The sequence below is a fragment of the Brienomyrus brachyistius genome, chromosome 2 (assembly GCF_023856365.1).
Source record: "Brienomyrus brachyistius isolate T26 chromosome 2, BBRACH_0.4, whole genome shotgun sequence".
In the NCBI taxonomy this organism is placed as follows: Eukaryota; Metazoa; Chordata; class Actinopteri; order Osteoglossiformes; family Mormyridae; genus Brienomyrus; species Brienomyrus brachyistius.
Window position 1 is genome coordinate 596184 of NC_064534.1, and position 18864 is coordinate 615047.

At 50.4% G+C, this 18864-nt stretch overlaps 1 protein-coding gene across 5 annotated transcripts; it reads left to right on the forward strand.

The window, feature by feature from the left end:
- The first annotated feature begins 1784 nt into the window (after positions 1-1784).
- slc7a4 (solute carrier family 7 member 4) lies at positions 1785-18592 on the forward strand. Of its 5 annotated transcripts, none has more exons than XM_048999987.1 (6): positions 1785-2153; positions 4010-5089; positions 6345-7045; positions 8901-9009; positions 10114-10260; positions 17691-18592. In XM_048999987.1, the coding sequence occupies exons 2-6, from the start codon at positions 4108-4110 to the stop codon at positions 17735-17737; spliced, it is 1986 nt and encodes a 661-aa protein (XP_048855944.1). In that variant the 5' UTR covers positions 1785-2153; positions 4010-4107; the 3' UTR covers positions 17738-18592. The 5 variants fall into 5 exon arrangements, with proteins under 5 accessions (XP_048855944.1, XP_048855948.1, XP_048855931.1 ...); XM_048999991.1 differs by having other exon boundaries at positions 17694-18592; XM_048999974.1 differs by lacking the exon at positions 17691-18592 and having other exon boundaries at positions 1785-2186; positions 10114-13464.
- Positions 18593-18864: the final 272 nt, after the last annotated feature.

Consider the following 18864-nt stretch of genomic DNA (forward strand, 5'->3'; position numbering starts at 1 on the left):
GGTGTCGCATTGTGAAAGAAAGCCATGTGAAAACTAGCATTAACTTCCATGTTTGCTTACCAACCAAAGTCAGAGCCTTTCTTAATGAAATCTCCTCTGATACTGGATTTCTGTTTAAATCAGATCAGCAGTCTTTCCATATAGCAGTTAAATGTATAACAGAATTGGATGATTACAGTGGGCTATAATCCTTAGAATTTTTACAAAATTCCCAGGGCCTGTAACTAGGATTGTCCCCTTAATCCAGGGGGCCAGTCTTAGCCACAAAGGGCCGGTGTGTGTGCAGGTTTTTGGGGTAACCTTTAGGTCAGCTGTTCAAACCCAGGTATGAAGACTCTTCACACAATCAGTCCTCTAATTAGGGCGTTGCAGTGAAAACTGACACACACAGCGGCCTTTTTGGATGATTGCCTACCCCTGCCTCAATCTGTCACCAGGTAAAACTGGTCATTCAAATTTCATATGACAAGGAGATGATGTTTGCTGCTCCTAAATGACTCCAACATGCAGATCATGAACAGAACCAAATCACCAGATCTGTCTAAACTCAGTGGGACAGTCTAGTATTCCAACAGAATGAGTAATACATCCAATAATGATCCACTGTACCGCCAGTCCACTGTACTATTTTAGCAAAGAGGAGGCAGAAGCAGTTTTGTAGGACCTGACTAACTGTTGAGCAGCACAGAGCTGAAAGGAGAAGCTGGTGGGAATGGAGATGTGGCCATTTGTGCCCTTGAGAGGTGGGCTATCCCACAAAAACAAAGTTTTGAGAAAATGAGCTCCAAAGTTGACATTTAAAAAAAAAAAACCAGTGTGCCTATACCCTACAATTGATATATATCATAGGTAGCACAGATCTCGGTATATTTAAAAGATAGATAGACCCTCAATAATTAATATTGGACACTCATGTTTGACTGACGTGGGATAGCCCACTTTACCTCTCAAGGGCACATTTGGCATCTAAACGAAGATCAAGAATGATGCACAGAAAAGCAGAGCAGAACCTAGCAGAGTAATGTACCACTGGGACTTTGAACCTGAGGCCAAAACTCACCATTATTTCCCCCTGAAATCTAACTGGGATCTAAGGAATGTTCTGTTACAACCAGCCATTTCAAAAGAATGTTTTTTGGGCTGAATATTTAAATGTAACTTATAAAACGAATAGTTCAGGCCTTGGGGATTCATGGTCAATACAGTGTCCCAGGAATGGCCAGGGTGCACGTTTATTTTGGAGCTAGACGTTGTGAAGCGCATGCGTGCTGATTGATTTTAGACAGTTTTCTACCAGAAAGGAAATTTTAAACATGACAGAAGACACAGGATGCCTCACAAGTCGAAATACTATAATCATTTTCAGTTTACTGCACGGAAAGTCAGGAATATTACTGTGGAAAGCCACGCCCAGGTCTATCGCTGTAAGGTCCATAAGCAAGCTGCCGAAGCACCTGACAGAATTGCCCCTCGAGTGATTGGCTGTCCACCGAGGGCCAGGAACTCTATGTGAGATATGTAATGACGATTCAAAGGGGGCGCTGTTGCTCAGCAGCTAACCATCTATGGCTGTGATTGGCTGTGCACCGAGGACCAGGAACTCTATGTGAGATATGTAACGACGACTCAAAGGGGGCGCTGTTGCTCAGCGGCTAACCTTCTATGCCTGTGATTGACTTGAGCCCCAGCCTCAGCATGAGTTCCCCAAAGTCCATGGGCTCCCGAACAAGACTCTCTAATGTGACCCCCCCCCCCCCCCCCCAAGCTTGCTCTCACCTGTATATATATGTCTGTGTGTCTCACAGAGAACAAGCTGTTGTAGGCAGAAAAACAATTTCCCCGGGGGATTACTAAAACATCACTATTCTTTTCTAATAGTAAAAGCTTAATCACGCGAAGGATGCGGTGTTTTATTTAAATGAACTGATGAAATAACCCGCACTTAATATGATCGTTGGTGAGAAGTCCTAACGTGAAGCGTTTAGCAGACACTCAGGCTTGGGATTAGGGTTATCCTGAAGCGGGGTCCCTGCAGCTTTAAGAGCGGCAACGCACCCCACCCTCTGTGGATCCTCTACACACCGAAGCGCCGCTCATCTGCCTCGCAGCTCAGCCGTACCGGCAACAGCGGCGTCCGTCTCCTGGGTGGAAAGGTAGCGTCCCCGTTTTCCTGCTTGATACTACCGGTGGGCCTTATCAAATGTACCTCTGCGTTCCTTTCTTATATTGTAATAGACCTAAATGAATCAGAAGGACGATGCTTTTTTCGATAAGGATTTCGCAGCCGCACAATCATATCACTCTTTACATTACGATAGCGAGGATATTATTTAAATACCGCAAAATATCAATTAAAAAACATGTCAAAACATAATATTTGGAATGATGCGGTATTTCTCGTTAGGAATAGTACAGACGGTGTTTCGTCGGCACAGCAGGCGTTTCCATTTTGTTTTAAATTATAAATGATGCTGTTTTAAATAGGATAAATATTCATTTCTCCCATAGCGCATCTTCCGTTTATTTCCCTATTACGCACCGGGAAAGGCAGGTGATTTTAACCTTAATTCCCGGCTGGTGTTTGGGGAGGGGGGATAATTACGTAATCGTGGCGTGTCTTTGTGGTGCTGCGAGCGCAGGGAGAGAGACAAGGCGGTGCGGCGCCGCGGAGCGTCCTGGCCGGGGCAGCGCGCTCCTCCATCTACACTGCCGTCCAGCCAAGGGGATGCATACACACACTCTGCTTTACTGCTAGTCATTGTGGCAATTTGGAAAAATCGAAACAACTAAAGTAGGATTATTGAATTCGCATAACGGTTTTAGATACGTGGACAAATGTAAAATATTCAACAGTACCTCTTAAAATATTGCTTCTAATACACCCGAGCCGATACCGCTGCCGAGGTAGGCAACACAGGTGCTCCAAGTCATGAGCGCCGCTCCACCGTCACTTGCATGTCGTTTTGGAAAATAAAAATCTGGCAAACAAAACACATGTAAAATATAATTTCAAAAGCCAGCAGACTTTAAGTTTGCCCAGTGGGAACAGGTTTATACTTTGTGTTTTTTGGTCACCATTGTGTTGACCAAAACAGCTGTTTACCCTGGCCAGACAGATCAAGATCTTTGAATAATGACATCTCTTCCTGTCAGCTACGTGACGTGTGAGTGGTGACCCACCTACATCACACAGGTGGAGGCTACACTAGTAGAATGGTGAAGTGAGTTCCTCCCAATAAACCAAGCAGGATCACATCTTGTGATCATTAAACCTCTCCAACGATCTTCTTCAGCACCGAAGCCAGTTGTTCCTCCTTCTCTTGCTCAGAACCACCTTAAAGAAGGAGCTGTTACCTGGCAGGCCACTGGCAGTATGGGTACCAGATAACTGCTGAAACAATGTATGGCTGTGGTTTCTATTAGCAGCACCTGACCCCCGCTTTCTGATTAGTTGTTTGCCTGACTACCCAGATCTCTGGAAGCGACATCTAGTTAGAGAAATTGGAAGGTGATTAGAATTTCACTGCCAGTAACTGCTGATGGGCACTTGAGATTATTCATCTGTGTAGCACAGTAGCGCTCCGTGAATCAGATATCGGTGTTCAGGCCTGTATTTGAAGCTTTCTGACTTGCAGGCTTGGCATATCTGACTGCCTTCTCTGTGGTGTGATTGGCTGGTTGGTAGCAAGGATGGAAGGATGTTGAGCTGTGGTGTTGTGTACTGGTTTGTCATAGGCTCCTTGAATCCTCTTTTGTCAGTTCATACGAGCTCAGGCTAGAGATACTAATGCAGCAAATGAAAATTCCCTTCACAAGTCTGTGATATGACAAAAAACAAAGTTAGTCATTTTGTTTCTTGGCAGACAATTTTATACTAAACTGGTTTGATAGTTCACTGAATCACATCAGTATTTGTTCAGGGGACAGTTTTAAAGGGCCCTTTGTACCCCTGTAGTTCCCTGTTGTTGGCTTACACTGTCGGTGTGTCATGGGTGCCGTGTCCCCTCAGGTGAGGAATGTGTGTGGCCTGACGCCCCGTCTGAAAGCTGCTCCTCATCTCGCATCTCTGTCCCGCTGAGGGCCCTGCCAGTCTGAAGCACCCTCAGCATGGCTACACACACCCCAGGCTGTGCACCGGCCGTGCGACTCTGTCAGAAACTCAACCGGCGCAAGACACTGGAGGCGGACATGATGGCAACGTCGCTGAAGCGCTGCCTCTCCACGCTGGACCTGGCGCTGCTGGGGGTGGGCGGCATGGTGGGCTCGGGGCTTTATGTATTGACCGGCACCGTCGCCAAAGAGACAGCCGGTCCGGCTGTGGTGCTGTCCTTCCTCATTGCCGGGGTGGCCTCGCTCATGGCCGCCCTGTGCTATGCTGAGTTTGGTGCCCGCGTCCCCAAGACTGGCTCTGCTTACATGTTCACCTATGTGTCCGTGGGGGAGATCTGGGCCTTTCTCATTGGCTGGAACGTCATCTTAGAGTACATGATAGGTGGAGCAGCTGTGGCCCGCGCCTGGAGCGGCTACCTGGACTCCATCTTCAACCATGCCATCCAGAATTTCACGGAGACCCACATCATGCAGTGGAACGTGCCCTTCATTGCCCACTACCCCGATCTCCTGGCTGCCGCCATCCTGCTGCTGGCCACCATCTTCATCTCCTTTGGCGTGCGTGTGTCCTCCTGGCTGAACCACATCTTCTCCACCATCAGCATATGCGTCATAGTCTTCATTCTCATCTTCGGCTTCATGCTGGCTGAGCCTGCGAACTGGAGCCAGAAGGAGGGCGGCTTCGCCCCCTTCGGCCTGTCTGGTATCATGGCGGGCACGGCCACCTGCTTCTATGCCTTCGTCGGGTTTGATGTGATCGCTGCCTCCAGCGAGGAAGCCAAGAACCCACAGCGAGCCGTGCCAGTGGCCATCGCCATCTCCCTGGCCCTGGCGGCCAGTGCCTACATCCTGGTGTCCACCGTGCTCACGCTCATGGTACCCTGGCATACGCTGGACCCCAACTCTGCCCTGTCTGATGCTTTCTTCCGGCGTGGATACAGCTGGGCTGGTTTCATTGTGGCCATTGGCTCCATCTGTGGTGAGGCTTTGTGTACCTGTCTGCCTACCCTCTGTCTCTCTCTTTCTTTCCCCCTCTCTCTGCCTGCCCTCTCTCTCTCTCTCTCCTCCCCCCTCTGTCTGCCTGCCCTCTCTCTCTCCCCCTCTCTCTGCCTGCCCTCTCTGACTGCCTGTCTGCCTGCCCTCTCTCTCTCTCCTCCCTCTGTCTGCCTGCCCTCTCTCTCTCTCCCCCTCTCTCTGCCTGCCCTCTCTGACTGCCTGTCTGCCTGCCCTCCCTCTCTCTCTCTCCCCCTCTGCCTGCCCTCTCTGACTGCCTGTCTGCCTGCCCGCTCTCTCTCTCCTCCCTCTGTCTGCCTGCCCGCTCTCTCTCTCCTCCCTCTGTCTGCCTGCCCTCTCTCTCTCTCCCCCTCTCTCTGCCTGCCCTCTCCGACTGCCTGACCTCCCTGACTGCCTGTCTGCCTGCCCTCCCTCTCTCTCTCTCCCCCTCTGTCTGCCTGCCCTCTCCCCTCCTCCGACTACTTGTTTGCCTGCCCTCTCCCTCTATCTGTCGGTCTGCATGCCCTCTCCCTCTGCCGGTCTGCCTGCCCTCTCTCCCCCTCTGTCTGCCTGCCCTCTCTGACTGCCTGTCTGCCTGCCCGCTCTCTCTCTCTCTCTCTCTCTCCTCCCTCTGTCTGCCTGCCCTCTTTGACTGCCTGTCTGCCTGCCCTCTCTCTCTCTCCCCCTCTCTCTGCCTGCCCTCTCCGACTGCCTGACCTCTCCAACTGCCTGTCTGCCTGCCCTCTCCCCTCCTCCAACTACTTGTTTGCCTGCCCTCTCCCTCTGTCTGCCGGTCTGCATGCCCTCTCCCTCTGCCGGTCTGCCTGCCCTCTCCCTCTGTCTGTCGGTCTGCCCTCTCCCTCTGTCTGTCGGTCTGCCTGCCCTCTCCCTCTGTCTGTCGGTCTGCCTGCCCTCTCCCTCTGTCTGTCGGTCTGCCTGCCCTCCCTCTGCCGGTCTGCCTGCCCTCTCCCTCTGTCTGTCGGTCTGCCTGCCCTCTCCCTCTGTCTGTCGGTCTGCATGCCCTCTCTCCCTCTGTCTGTCGGTCTGCATGCCCTCTCTCCCTCTGTCTGTCGGTCTGCATGCCCTCTCTCCCTCTGTCTGTCGGTCTGCATGCCCTCTCTCCCCCTCTGTCTGCTTGTCTGTCTGCCATCCACTCCCCCCTCCCCCCCTACAATGTTTACTGTAATGCCTTCTTGATGAGGCACTGATAAGCAAACTTTTCCTCCTCTCCTCCCCTTCAGCGATGAACACCGTCCTGCTCAGTAACCTTTTCTCGCTGCCCCGGATAGTATATGCCATGGCGGAGGATGGCCTGTTCTTCTCCGTCTTCTCCAGAGTTAACCCTGTCACCAAGGTCCCCGTCATCGCCATCCAGGTCTTTGGCTGCCTCATGGCCTTGCTGGCCCTCATCTTTGACCTGGAGGCTCTGGTGCAGTTCCTGTCTATTGGTACCCTGCTGGCCTACACCTTTGTGGCAGCTAGCATCATCGTGCTCCGCTTCCAGCCTGAGAAGGCAGCCTCTACGTCTGGCTCCTCCAATACCCACCAGGAGGCATCACCCACTGATTTGGAGCCCCAGACCACGGCCCAGGAGAGTGGCGAGCTGAAGGAGTACGAGTCCTTCTCCGACAAGCTGCAGCTGGTAGAGCAGGAGAAGCAGAGCCGTGAGCGCCGGGCTGCGGGCCAGCTGAAGGCCCGCTGGGAGCCCTACCTGGGCCACATGCTGGGTGACTGCGAGCCTGGAGAAGTGGTGGCCTTCTCTGTGCTGGCACTTATGGTCAGTGGCCTCTCGCTATGTGCCGTGCTGGTCTTCGGCAGCAACGCGCTGCAACTGCCCCTGTGGAGCATCTCGCTGCTGGTGCTTGTGTTTGGCCTGGCCTTCCTGCTCAGCCTGGCCCTCATCTGGGTCCATGAACAGCAGGTCAACACCAAGACCTTCCAGGTGAGCGCAAGGCCCCCGATATGGTCTGTGCTTCCAAATGTATGTGCTTGACACACCCATGTATGTGTACATGCATTATCACAGACGGACATGAACAAGCACATGCAAAAGTGAGGTACACACCTATAAAGACTGGATATACCCTATACTTGTGGTTAGGGTAGCCTGCATTGACTACAATACATACGCAGACACTCATGGATAAGGGTGCCAACACTGAACATGTATGCAGACATGTACACATATGGGAGACCCCACATGACACGTATGCTGACAAGCACGGATAGGGGAGCCTGCATGGAAGATATGCAGGCATGCATGCATAGGGGAGCTCACACTGGACACGTATGCAGACAAACATGGATAGAGGAACATGTATGGAACATGCATGAAAACACACGTGGAAAGGGAAGCCCACACAGGACACGCATGCAGACACGCACAGACAGGGGAGCCCACACAGGACACGCATGCAGACAAGCACAGATAGGGGAGCCCACACAGGACACGCATGCAGACAAGCACAGATAGGGGAGCCCACACAGGACACGCATTCAGACAAGCACAGATAGGGGAGCCCACACAGGACACGCATGCAGACACGCACAGATAGGGGAGCACACACAGGACACGCATGCAGACACGCACAGACAGGGGAGCCCACACAGGACACGCATGCAGACACGCACAGACAGGGGAGCCCACACAGGACACGCATGCAGACACGCACAGACAGGGGAGCACACACAGGACACGCATGCAGACACGCACAGACAGGGGAGCACACACAGGACACGCATGCAGACACGCACAGACAGGGGAGCACACACAGGACACGCATGCAGACACGCACAGACAGGGGAGCACACACAGGACACGCATGCAGACACGCACAGACAGGGGAGCACACACAGGACACGCATGCAGACACGCACAGATAGGGGAGCCCACACAGGACACGCATGCAGACACGCACAGATAGGGGAGCCCACACAGGACACGCATGCAGACACGCACAGATAGGGGAGCCCACACAGGACACGCATGCAGACACGCACAGATAGGGGAGCACACACAGGACACGCATGCAGACACGCACAGACAGGGGAGCACACACAGCACACGCATGCAGACACGCACAGACAGGGGAGCCCACACAGGACACGCATGCAGACACGCACAGACAGGGGAGCACACACAGGACACGCATGCAGACACGCACAGACAGGGGAGCACACACAGGACACGCATGCAGACACGCACAGACAGGGGAGCACACACAGGACACGCATGCAGACACGCACAGACAGGGGAGCACACACAGGACACGCATGCAGACACGCACAGACAGGGGAGCACACACAGGACACGCATGCAGACACGCACAGACAGGGGAGCACACACAGGGCATATTGAAAGACATGTAAGGATAGGGGGCTCCCACAACATGCATATGCGCAGATGTATGGGTAGAGGAGCCCACACGGGACACGCATGCAGACACGCACAGATAGGGGAGCCCACACAGGACACGCATGCAGACACGCACAGATAGGGGAGCCCACACAGGGCATATTGAAAGACATGTAAGGATAGGGGGCTCCCACAACATGCATATGCGCAGATGTATGGGTAGAGGAGCCCACATGGGACACGTATGCACACATGCACAGATAGGGGAGCCTACATCGGAAACATATACATGCATGTAATCAGAACAGCACCACTGTGCTTAAAAACAGCCAAAATGTTATCAGACGAGCCCTGGGGGGAGGTGAGGTGACTCTTGGGCTATCTGCCTGGCTATCCCCCTGTCCCAGCTGTCCCCAAACCGGCTCTCCTCTCCCTGGTTCAGGTGCCGCTGGTGCCCTTCATCCCAGGCACCAGTATCCTGCTCAACGTCTTCCTCATGCTCAAGCTCAGCCCCCTCACATGGGTGCGCTTCATCATCTGGCTTGTTGTAGGTAAGGCACCCCTCTCAGCTAGTTCAAGCAGTTTGTATGATGAACTGGCATCCCATCCTTGGTGCCCCTGGCCTTGTGATGGACTGACATCCCATCCTTGGTGCCCTGTGCCCCTGTGATGGATTGGCATCCCATCCTTGGTGCCCCCTGCCCTGTACCCTGTGATGGACTGGCATCCTATGCAGGGAGTCCCCTGCCCTGTACCCTGTGATGGACTGGCATCCCATCCTTGGTGCCCCCTGCCCTATGCCTTGTGACGGACTGGCATCCCATCCTTGGTGCCCTGTGCCCATGTGATGGACTGGCATCCCATGCTTGGTGCCCCCTGTCCTGTGCCTTGTGACGGACTGGCATCCCATCCTTGGTGCCCCCTGCCCGGTATCCTGTGATGGACTGGAGTGCCATCCTTGGTGCCCCCTGCCTTGTGATGGACTGGCATCCTCTCCTTAGTGCCCCTTGCTGCTCGGTACAGTCTTAGGGCTGCATTGGATGAACAGATGCCAAATGGTTTGATCACCATAAATGGCTGTTTCATGCACCTTGTACCAAAGGCACTGCTCATGTTGGAAAGAGACTTTCCTCGGGCACCATTTGGGTCCAACATTTCAAAGATTAATAGGAAATCGTCACCCTGTCTGGAAAATCACCTGGAACCCCTCTGAATGTCTCCAGCCTGTACCCTGTGTTTCCTGAGCCCCAGGATACTTTTGGAGTGAAACAGAATAGTACCAGTGTTCCCAGTTCACCCAGTTTGTGGTACTTCGCCTGCCCCATGGGGACAGGCTGTGACTTTCAACTGCAGTCATGTTCAGAGGAATGTCTGGTCTTTGGAGGTCTTTCAGTCTTTTTTTCACGAGGCCTGCCTGATTAAGGCAGATTAGGTGGGTTTTATCCACCTCTTTTAGGGTCAAATCCAGCAGGACGGGGATCCCCAACCATAAAGAGGAGGGCCTGAGTGAGTTAGGGAGTCATGTTGGAAAGCATTTCACCGATTGCCTAAATCCAACATGCAGTGTGTCTATCTGTGTCTGTCTGTGTGTCTCTGTCAGTGTCCATGTGTCTTTGTGTCCGTCCCTGTAACCCAGCATGCGTGTCTCCCTGCAGGCCTGACTGTGTACTTCAGCTACGGGATGTGGCACAGTAAAGAAGGCCAGCGAGAGCGCCCCCCACAGGACCTGGCAGCACGCTACGTCGTCCTGCCCAGCGGCAGCCTGGTGGAAACTGTGCAGACAGTACAGCCTGATGCCCAGGGTGAGGCCCCGCCCCAGAACACACCTATGGCCACACCTACTGCCACGCCCACCAGTGAGGACCAGACTGCCAAGAGATGATGTGTCATGGAGGCCAGCTCCAGCCCCTGTCTGCCTTTCCTTGCTTTTAAGTCCCTCTCCACACACCCCCCACCCCCCTCAGATGGACCGTGGGACGGGAGTGGAACCCTGGTTCTGTTTCGCTTGGTGTCCAGCCCATGGGCTGTGTTGTTGCAGGTCTCTGCTCTCTGGGCACTCTGACTGCTCTGGGGGGGGGAGGGTCCCACCGCTGTTGCCACCTGACCTGATTGGTTGCCTTTTTCCCTTTTTATATCTGTCTACTTGGCACACAAATAAGCAGGTGGTGGTAAGTTATTGGTGAATGGTGTAACTGCCATTAGCATTGGCTAGTCAGCTGCTGAAATGCACAGTCCGCTTTTTTATGTCTCATATAGCATTTTATTCATAGTCACATTCACGTACCATGATGGGAGAACTGAAAATGACCAACCACGTATTCCAAATGAGCTATAATGTAATTAAGGGACCAGTCCTACATACTACACCTTTGGCTGTGGCCATGCAGAACAGCAACAGCACAGTGCATTATGGGATACAGGCACACATACCGTAATCATCTTTGGTGTTACTGCTATAGGCTTTGTGGGTCACGACTGGGGTTCCTGTAATCATCTGCTTTTCCGTCTTTTCAAATAGTTGGTTGATTCTGTTCTGCCAAAGAATTAAACATTGTATATGTTTTGTGTACTATGAAGTTCAGTGAAACACCTCCCACCACAGAACAGGGACAGCACATTTTTAAATGGTTTGTGATCACTGAGCGTCTTGCATCACTGTAGTATAGTGTGTGGGGACCCAATCCAGCGTGAGTGAAGCCTGGTTCATGCTTTTGTTTCCCACCTGCATGTCTGGGCTGGGGGCCGTCAGCCCCGCAGCAGCTTGTGTTCATACTGTGGATATGAAAGGTTACAGTCAGCTCATGCTTAATGAAATAATTCCTCCAGACCAGCAAAGGCTAAATGTCATTGTCTTGATCTGAATGAAGCTTATACAAAAGCAGGAAGAGAAAAGGTTTATAACAGCAAGTTTCAAGTCTTGTCGGGTTTTTAGAACAATAAAAACATCACATTTTTTGTAAAAATTCACTTTTACAAAATGGCTTTGTGCGGCATGGTGGTGCAGTGGTTAGCACTGTTGCCTCACACCTCTGGGACCCAGGTTCGAATCTCCGCCTGGGTCACATGTGTGTGGAGTTTGCATGTTCTCCCCATGTCGTCGTGGGGTTTCCTCCGGGTACTCCGGTTTCCCCCCACAGTCCAAAAACATGCTGAGGCTAATTGGACTTGCTAAATTGCCCATAGGAATGCATGTGAGAGTGACTGGTGTGTGAGTGTGCCCTGCGATGGGCTGGCCCCCCATCCTGGGTTGTTCCCTGCCTCGTGCCCATTGCTTCCGGGATAGGCTCCGGACCCCCCGCGACCCAGTAGGATAAGCGGTTTGGAAAATGGATGGATGGAAAATGGCTTTGTCTCACAAACAATATAGATAGTAAATATGTTTAGTATTTGCTATTTACCTCTGCCAAATCACATTTCTCATTGAAAGTACTATTCGATCCTTGTGATAAAATATGATTTGCGGGTAAAAATCAATAGTAATCAAGACACAGGTGGAATATGTCATTAATCTCAAACAAATACAAATCAGACAATGTTTCCAGAGCTCTTCATGTTTATTGTTTTGAACAGAACAAATTGAGAGGACAAAGCTTACATGAATGCCACCTACTGGATATACCGAGTCAGTTATCTCTATAAACACGGATTCCGCTTGACGTAAACATGTGTGTTACCTGTGCAGCCAACCACTCATGACGAAACTTACGTCACATCCCCCCCTTCCATGGCAAAAGTGCACATGGAAAAAAGAAGTATGAGCAGGCCTTCAGGCAGGCCCAAATGTTTGAGTATTATGTGCACCGTGGTTTCCTGCCTGTCCCAAAATGCCCCGTCGCTCTGGGATACCATAGCATGTGCTACAGCCTTCACCAATGCCCCTCACATGCTTTTGAAAATACATACATACATAAGAAAATTGTCTCTCTCCTATTTATTTTGTTCTACTTTTAATGTGTTTATTTCCAGCCACTTATCCTGGACAGTTGGGCTGTGCGATATGAAGCATCAGGGCTGCATGGTAACTCAAGCAGTTTATATGCACTGAACATTCATGTGGACACGCATGGATAGGGAAGCCCACACAGGACACGCATGCAGACACGCACAGATATGGGAGCCCACACAGGACACGCATGCAGACACGCACAGATATGGGAGCCCACACAGGACACGCATGCAGACGCGCACAGATATGGGAGCCCACACAGGACACGCATGCAGACACGCACAGATATGGGAGCCCACACAGGACACGCATGCAGACACGCACAGATATGGGAGCCCACACAGGACACGCATGCAGACACGCACAGATATGGGAGCCCACACAGGACACGCATGCAGACACGCACAGATATGGGAGCCCACACAGGACACGCATGCAGACACGCACAGATATGGGAGCCCACACAGGACACGCATGCAGACACACACTCACAGATATGGGAGCCCACACAGGACATGCATGCAGACACACACAGATAGGGGAGCCCACACAGGACACGCATGCAGATACGCACAGATATGGGAGCCCACACAGGACACGCATGCAGACACACACAGACAGGGGAGCCCACACAGGACACGCATGCAGATACGCACAGATAGGGGAGCCCACACAGGACACGCATGCAGACACGCACAGATATGGGAGCCCACACAGGACACGCATGCAGACACGCACAGATATGGGAGCCCACACAGGACACGCATGCAGACGCGCACAGATATGGGAGCCCACACAGGACATGCATGCAGACACGCACAGATATGGGAGCCCACACAGGACACGCATGCAGACACGCACAGATATGGGAGCCCACACAGGACACGCATGCAGACACGCACAGATATGGGAGCCCACACAGGACACCCATGCAGACACACACTCACAGATATGGGAGCCCACACAGGACACGCATGCAGACACGCACAGACAGGGGAGCCCACACAGGACACGCATGCAGATACGCACAGATAGGGGAGCCCACACAGGACACGCATGCAGATACGCACAGATATGGCAGCCCACACAGGACACGCATGCAGACACGCACAGATATGGGAGCCCACACAGGACACGCATGCAGACACGCACAGATATGGGAGCCCACACAGGACACGCATGCAGACACGCACAGATATGGGAGCCCACACAGGACACGCATGCAGACACACACTCACAGACAGGGGAGCCCACACAGGACACGCATGCAGACACACACTCACAGACAGGGGAGCCCACACAGGACACGCATGCAGACACGCACAGATATGGGAGCCCACACAGGACACGCATGCAGACACACACTCACAGACAGGGGAGCCCACACAGGACATGCATGCAGACACGCACAGATAGGGGAGCCCACACAGGACACACATACAGACATGCACAGATATGGGAGCCCACACAGGACACGCATGCAGACACGCACAGACAGGGGAGCACACACAGGACATGCATGCAGACACACACAAATATGTGAGCCCACACAGAACACGCATGCAGACACACACTCACAGACAGGGGAGCCCACACAGGACACGCATGCAGACACGCACAGATATTTGAGCCCACACAGGACATGCATGCAGACACGCACAGATATGTGAGCCCACACAGGACACGCATGCAGACACACACATATATGGGAGCCCACACAGGACACGCAATCAGACACGCACAGATAGGGGAGCCCACACAGGACACGCATGCAGACACGCACAGACAGGGGAGCCCACACAGGACACGCATGCGGACATGCATGCACAGACAGGGGAGCCCACACAGGACACGCATGCAGACACGCATGCAGACACGCATGCAGACACGCATGCACAGACAGGGGAGCCCACACAGAACACGCATGCAGACACGCACAGATATGGGAGCCCACACAGGACATGCATGCAGACACGCACAGACAGGGGAGCCCACACAGGACACGCATGCGGACATGCATGCACCGACAGGGGAGCCCACACAGGACACGCATGCACAGACAGGGGAGCCCACACAGGACACGCATGCAGACACGCATGCACAGACAGGGGAGCCCACACAGGACACGCATGCAGACACGCATGCACAGACAGGGGAGCCCACACAGGACACGCATGCAGACATGCACAGACAGGGGAGCCCACACAGGACACGCATACAGACATGCACAGACAGGGGAGCCCACACAGGACACGCATGAAGACACGCACAGGGCTTCCTTTGCAGCCTTGATGCTGCCTGTGCTGGAATGGCAAAAATTTCAGTAGCAAAGAGAATTCATTCATTAGCATGCTGATGACTTAAGCAAAAAGAGGTCTTTTCCTTTTTTATTCACATTAAAGAATTTCCAGCCCGAAACGGTTCAAAAATCACAAAAATGCATACAATCATTAGTTCAGCATTTAAATTGTGAGAATTACTTACTGCACTAAGTTGAGATGGGTTGCTCAGTAGCCTAACTAGTCTCACCATTATTTCAACGCGATGCTCAAGAGCCTCACCTGAAACCACACTGTCACATGATCTTGGGAAACGAAGCTCAGCAACACGTCACGCGCGTCTCAAATGAGCCACATTCACCCTGCCCCATAGGGATCGTGTGAACTGCTGTGTCGTACAGCCTGTGGGTTAACACTACTCAAATGCACCTTTACAGCAGAAATAAAGATTTAAGATAATTATTTACATACACAATGATTCATCAGTGGTTGTTGTTACTGTTACATTTTGCTCCATACAAACAGGTCTGTGTGTGTGATACCTTACACTTAACTTGCTTTAAAAGGCGTGCGAGGGGGCAAATTAACTTATCTGATGTTCTTATGCTCCTCGTACTGCAAATAGGAAGCGCGTGACGTCGCAGCAGACAGAAGTCACTGTGCTCATATCCACTGAGTGGAAAATAAACTGAAGCAGCGTTCAGCTTGAAAAAATCTAAAATAGCAAATGACTGTCGTGTGTTTGATTGTACACATCGATTTAACAAGAAATGAGAGCTATCTTTCACAGACTGCCGAAAACAAATTAAGTGTTGGATGTGGATTGGTCACATAATGCAAATATCTAATACATCTAGTAGGTCTGGATCGGTGCCAGTACTGATGTGATATTCGGATCGGTGCATCTCTAGAATTAACATCACTAGCCGACTGAAGTGAGCGTGGCTGCCTGGTAACATCCTGATGAGTCCTTGGATGGAATATATGCACTCTTGGGTTTTAGCCTATACATGTCTGAAAACTGCCAAATTGATCCCAAACCAGTCCAAATTTTGTTCACCTGCCCAAAGCAAAATTTAATTCAGAACTGTCCAACTGGGCAGGAACTCACCAAATCTGGCAACACTGGTGTCACTAACCAATCCATACCACCTGCCCAATTTGTGCCTTGCACGTCTGTGCATACGCAGCATTTGGAACTGATTTGATCTGTTCACTCTGTCATTTTAAAACAAACCATATTTACAGCGAACTAGTGTGACTGAAAAACAAATCTTTGTTTGCTTGTGATGTTAAGCCTTCACTCTTCGTTTATTTCAGAACTCATACTTCAGAACTCATACTTTCCAGCTTTTGGATCATCACTATTACCCAAGTATCTAAAATATAGTTTTATATTTCCGGGAGTTGAAATTGCTTATATTCAGTAACACTATATTTTGGTATACTTCTAGCTTTGGTTCACTGTGAACTTAAAAATGAAGTTTGGTGTATTTTGCGCTTGTTTCAGCCATTTTAATATCACTCCATATCAGTGGGATTAGAAAAATAAATTTGCAAAATAACAAGTTTTTCCAGTTGTTTGTCCTTTTGGCACAATCTGCTGATTTTCTTGCAGTATAAACAGTGGCATCTGTCAGGGAGATGCGGTCAGCCACCATGACTGGGGTGCCTGAGGAGACCCAGAAACACTCGGACACAAGTGCAGGTGCCTTACAGAACTTTTATTAAACAGACAGAACACAAAGAATCTGAAATCAGAATATCTGTCTGAATATCCCATTCTGGGCTGGTGGAGACCCTTAAAATGAACCTGGTGATGTGAAAAGAAATGCTAATGCGATCAGGCTGGGTCGTGAAACAAAGTGGCACAAATTGGGCACCATCATAAGATGTGCCGTAAAGTGTAATGTTACACATGCGCAGACATGCAAGGTGCAAATGGGGCAGGTGGCACAGTCCGTACTTTGCAAATTCTCTGCAAACTGGTCTCTGCAACAGACTCGCCACTAATCTTCTAAGTGTTCTCTGTTTACCTTTTTATGTTTTATACATTAATGTTTTATATTTTGTTATGTGCTTAATTGAAAATATGCACATATATTCTAAATAAAAGCAGAACAATTATTAAATATGAATAAACATTATTTGTGAAGTATATGATTCAAAATGTGATAAGAAATAGGTCTCTCCATGTGTTCATGTTGTGATGAATATCATGATCGGGATATGAGATTCTGGTCATATCGCACAGCTAAATATCATTATCGGGATATGAGATTCTGGTCATATCGCACAGCCCTACTAAATATCATGATCGGGATATGAGATTCTGGTCATATCGCACAGCCCTACTAAATATCATTATCGGGATATGAGATTCTGGTCATATCGCACAGCCCTACTAAATATCATTATCAGGATATGAGATTCTGGTCATATCGCGCAGCCCTACTAAATATCATTATCGGAATATGAGATTCTGGTCATATCGCACAGCTAAATATCATGATCAGGATATGAGATTCTGGTCATATCGCACAGCCCTACTAAATATCATGATCGGGATATGAGATTCTGGTCATATCGCACAGCCCTACTAAATATCATTATCGGAATATGAGATTCTGGTCATATCGCACAGCTAAATATCATGATCAGGATATGAGATTCTGGTCATATCGCACAGCTAAATATCATGATCGGGATATGAGATTCTGGTCATATCGCACAGCTAAATATCATGATCGGGATATGAGATTCTGGTCATATCGCGCAGCCCTACTAAATATGATTATCGGTATATGAGATTCTGGTCATATCGCACAGCCCTACTAAATATCATTATCAGGATATGATACTGGACAGGGGGGATGGGGGGGCACCGCTTATTTACTCTCGTCCTCATTGTCATACTTGATGCTGTTTTGCTGTTTTCTGAGTTTTGCAGTGCATCTGCCCTCAGGAATTGTGGCCCTCAATTTAACCCTCCATTACTGTCAAACAGCAGGACTTTTATGCTGGCTTCAGACACATCCCGTGGCATCTGACTGATGTGGGTCGTCACGAGTGAGGCCCTCTCCCCCAGGAGTCCACGTAAGATCCTGTCACAGAGCTTCTTTCTTTCTTTGCTCTTTAAGGCAGGGAGGGGTCAGGTTCTACTCATCGGTGTCACACGTCAGTCCCTGACAGCCACACACCTTCACTGTTGTGGGTATTCAGCCGCTGGCCTTCTTGTGCCTGCATGCATTACCAAAGCTGCTCAGGCTTCAGAAGGCCAGCGTTGGTGGACATCTGGGTGGGGTGTGGGGGCCACCAGGCAGCAGTGAATGTGAAGTGGCCTGTGTCACATTGCTGCCATAGTCTGTCTAGACTTTCACTGGGCTGTTGGCAGTAAGGGCTGGGACTATGGGCATGACACTTGACACGGTGCACCACACTTGGTGTGTGTGTGTGTGTGTGTTGTTACATTTGTTTATAATTACAACAAACACTAATGAATATAAAAATTGGAACATCAGGCAGAATAAGCCCAAACGATTGTGGCTGGAGCAGAAGTCATACCAGAATGTCCAGCACCAGAGCTGACAGCTACTGATTTGAATGTCAGTTATGTCTGTATAGAGGGCTTAAATGCTGTACTGAAATGGAGGGCTTAAATGCTGTACTGAAATGGAGGACTGAAACGCTGTACTGAAATGGAGGGCTTAAATGGTGTAATGGAATTAGAGATATCAGCTGAGCAAGATGTACAGGAGCTGAGACTTCAAGGTTTTGATCACCAGGTCAGTTGCTGCTCACCGATTCCTGAAGTGGGCCTAGTAGGAATGTTCTGTACGTTCTCCCACATGCTCATTCCCCAATGTTCCCTTGTAGCTACGTTTTTGTTGCCCCCCCCCCCCCCCCCCCCCCCCATCGGTTATATTTCCTGTATGTAAACTTATGACACTAAGTGACCAATGGCCTTAAAGACATTGTAATCAGCACAAGTGTGTTTCCACAGCCTGTGAAAGAAGAGAGCTTGATACCTTCTGTGATTTATTAGAATACCTTCCACGTTGTGATTCTTTGCTTGGTTTCTTTCATATCAAAAGACAACATATTTTAAGTCAGTGGGTTGTTCTGGGTCACTTGTTCAAAGGACCAAATGAAAGAAAGAAAGATTTTGTTTATTTTTGCAC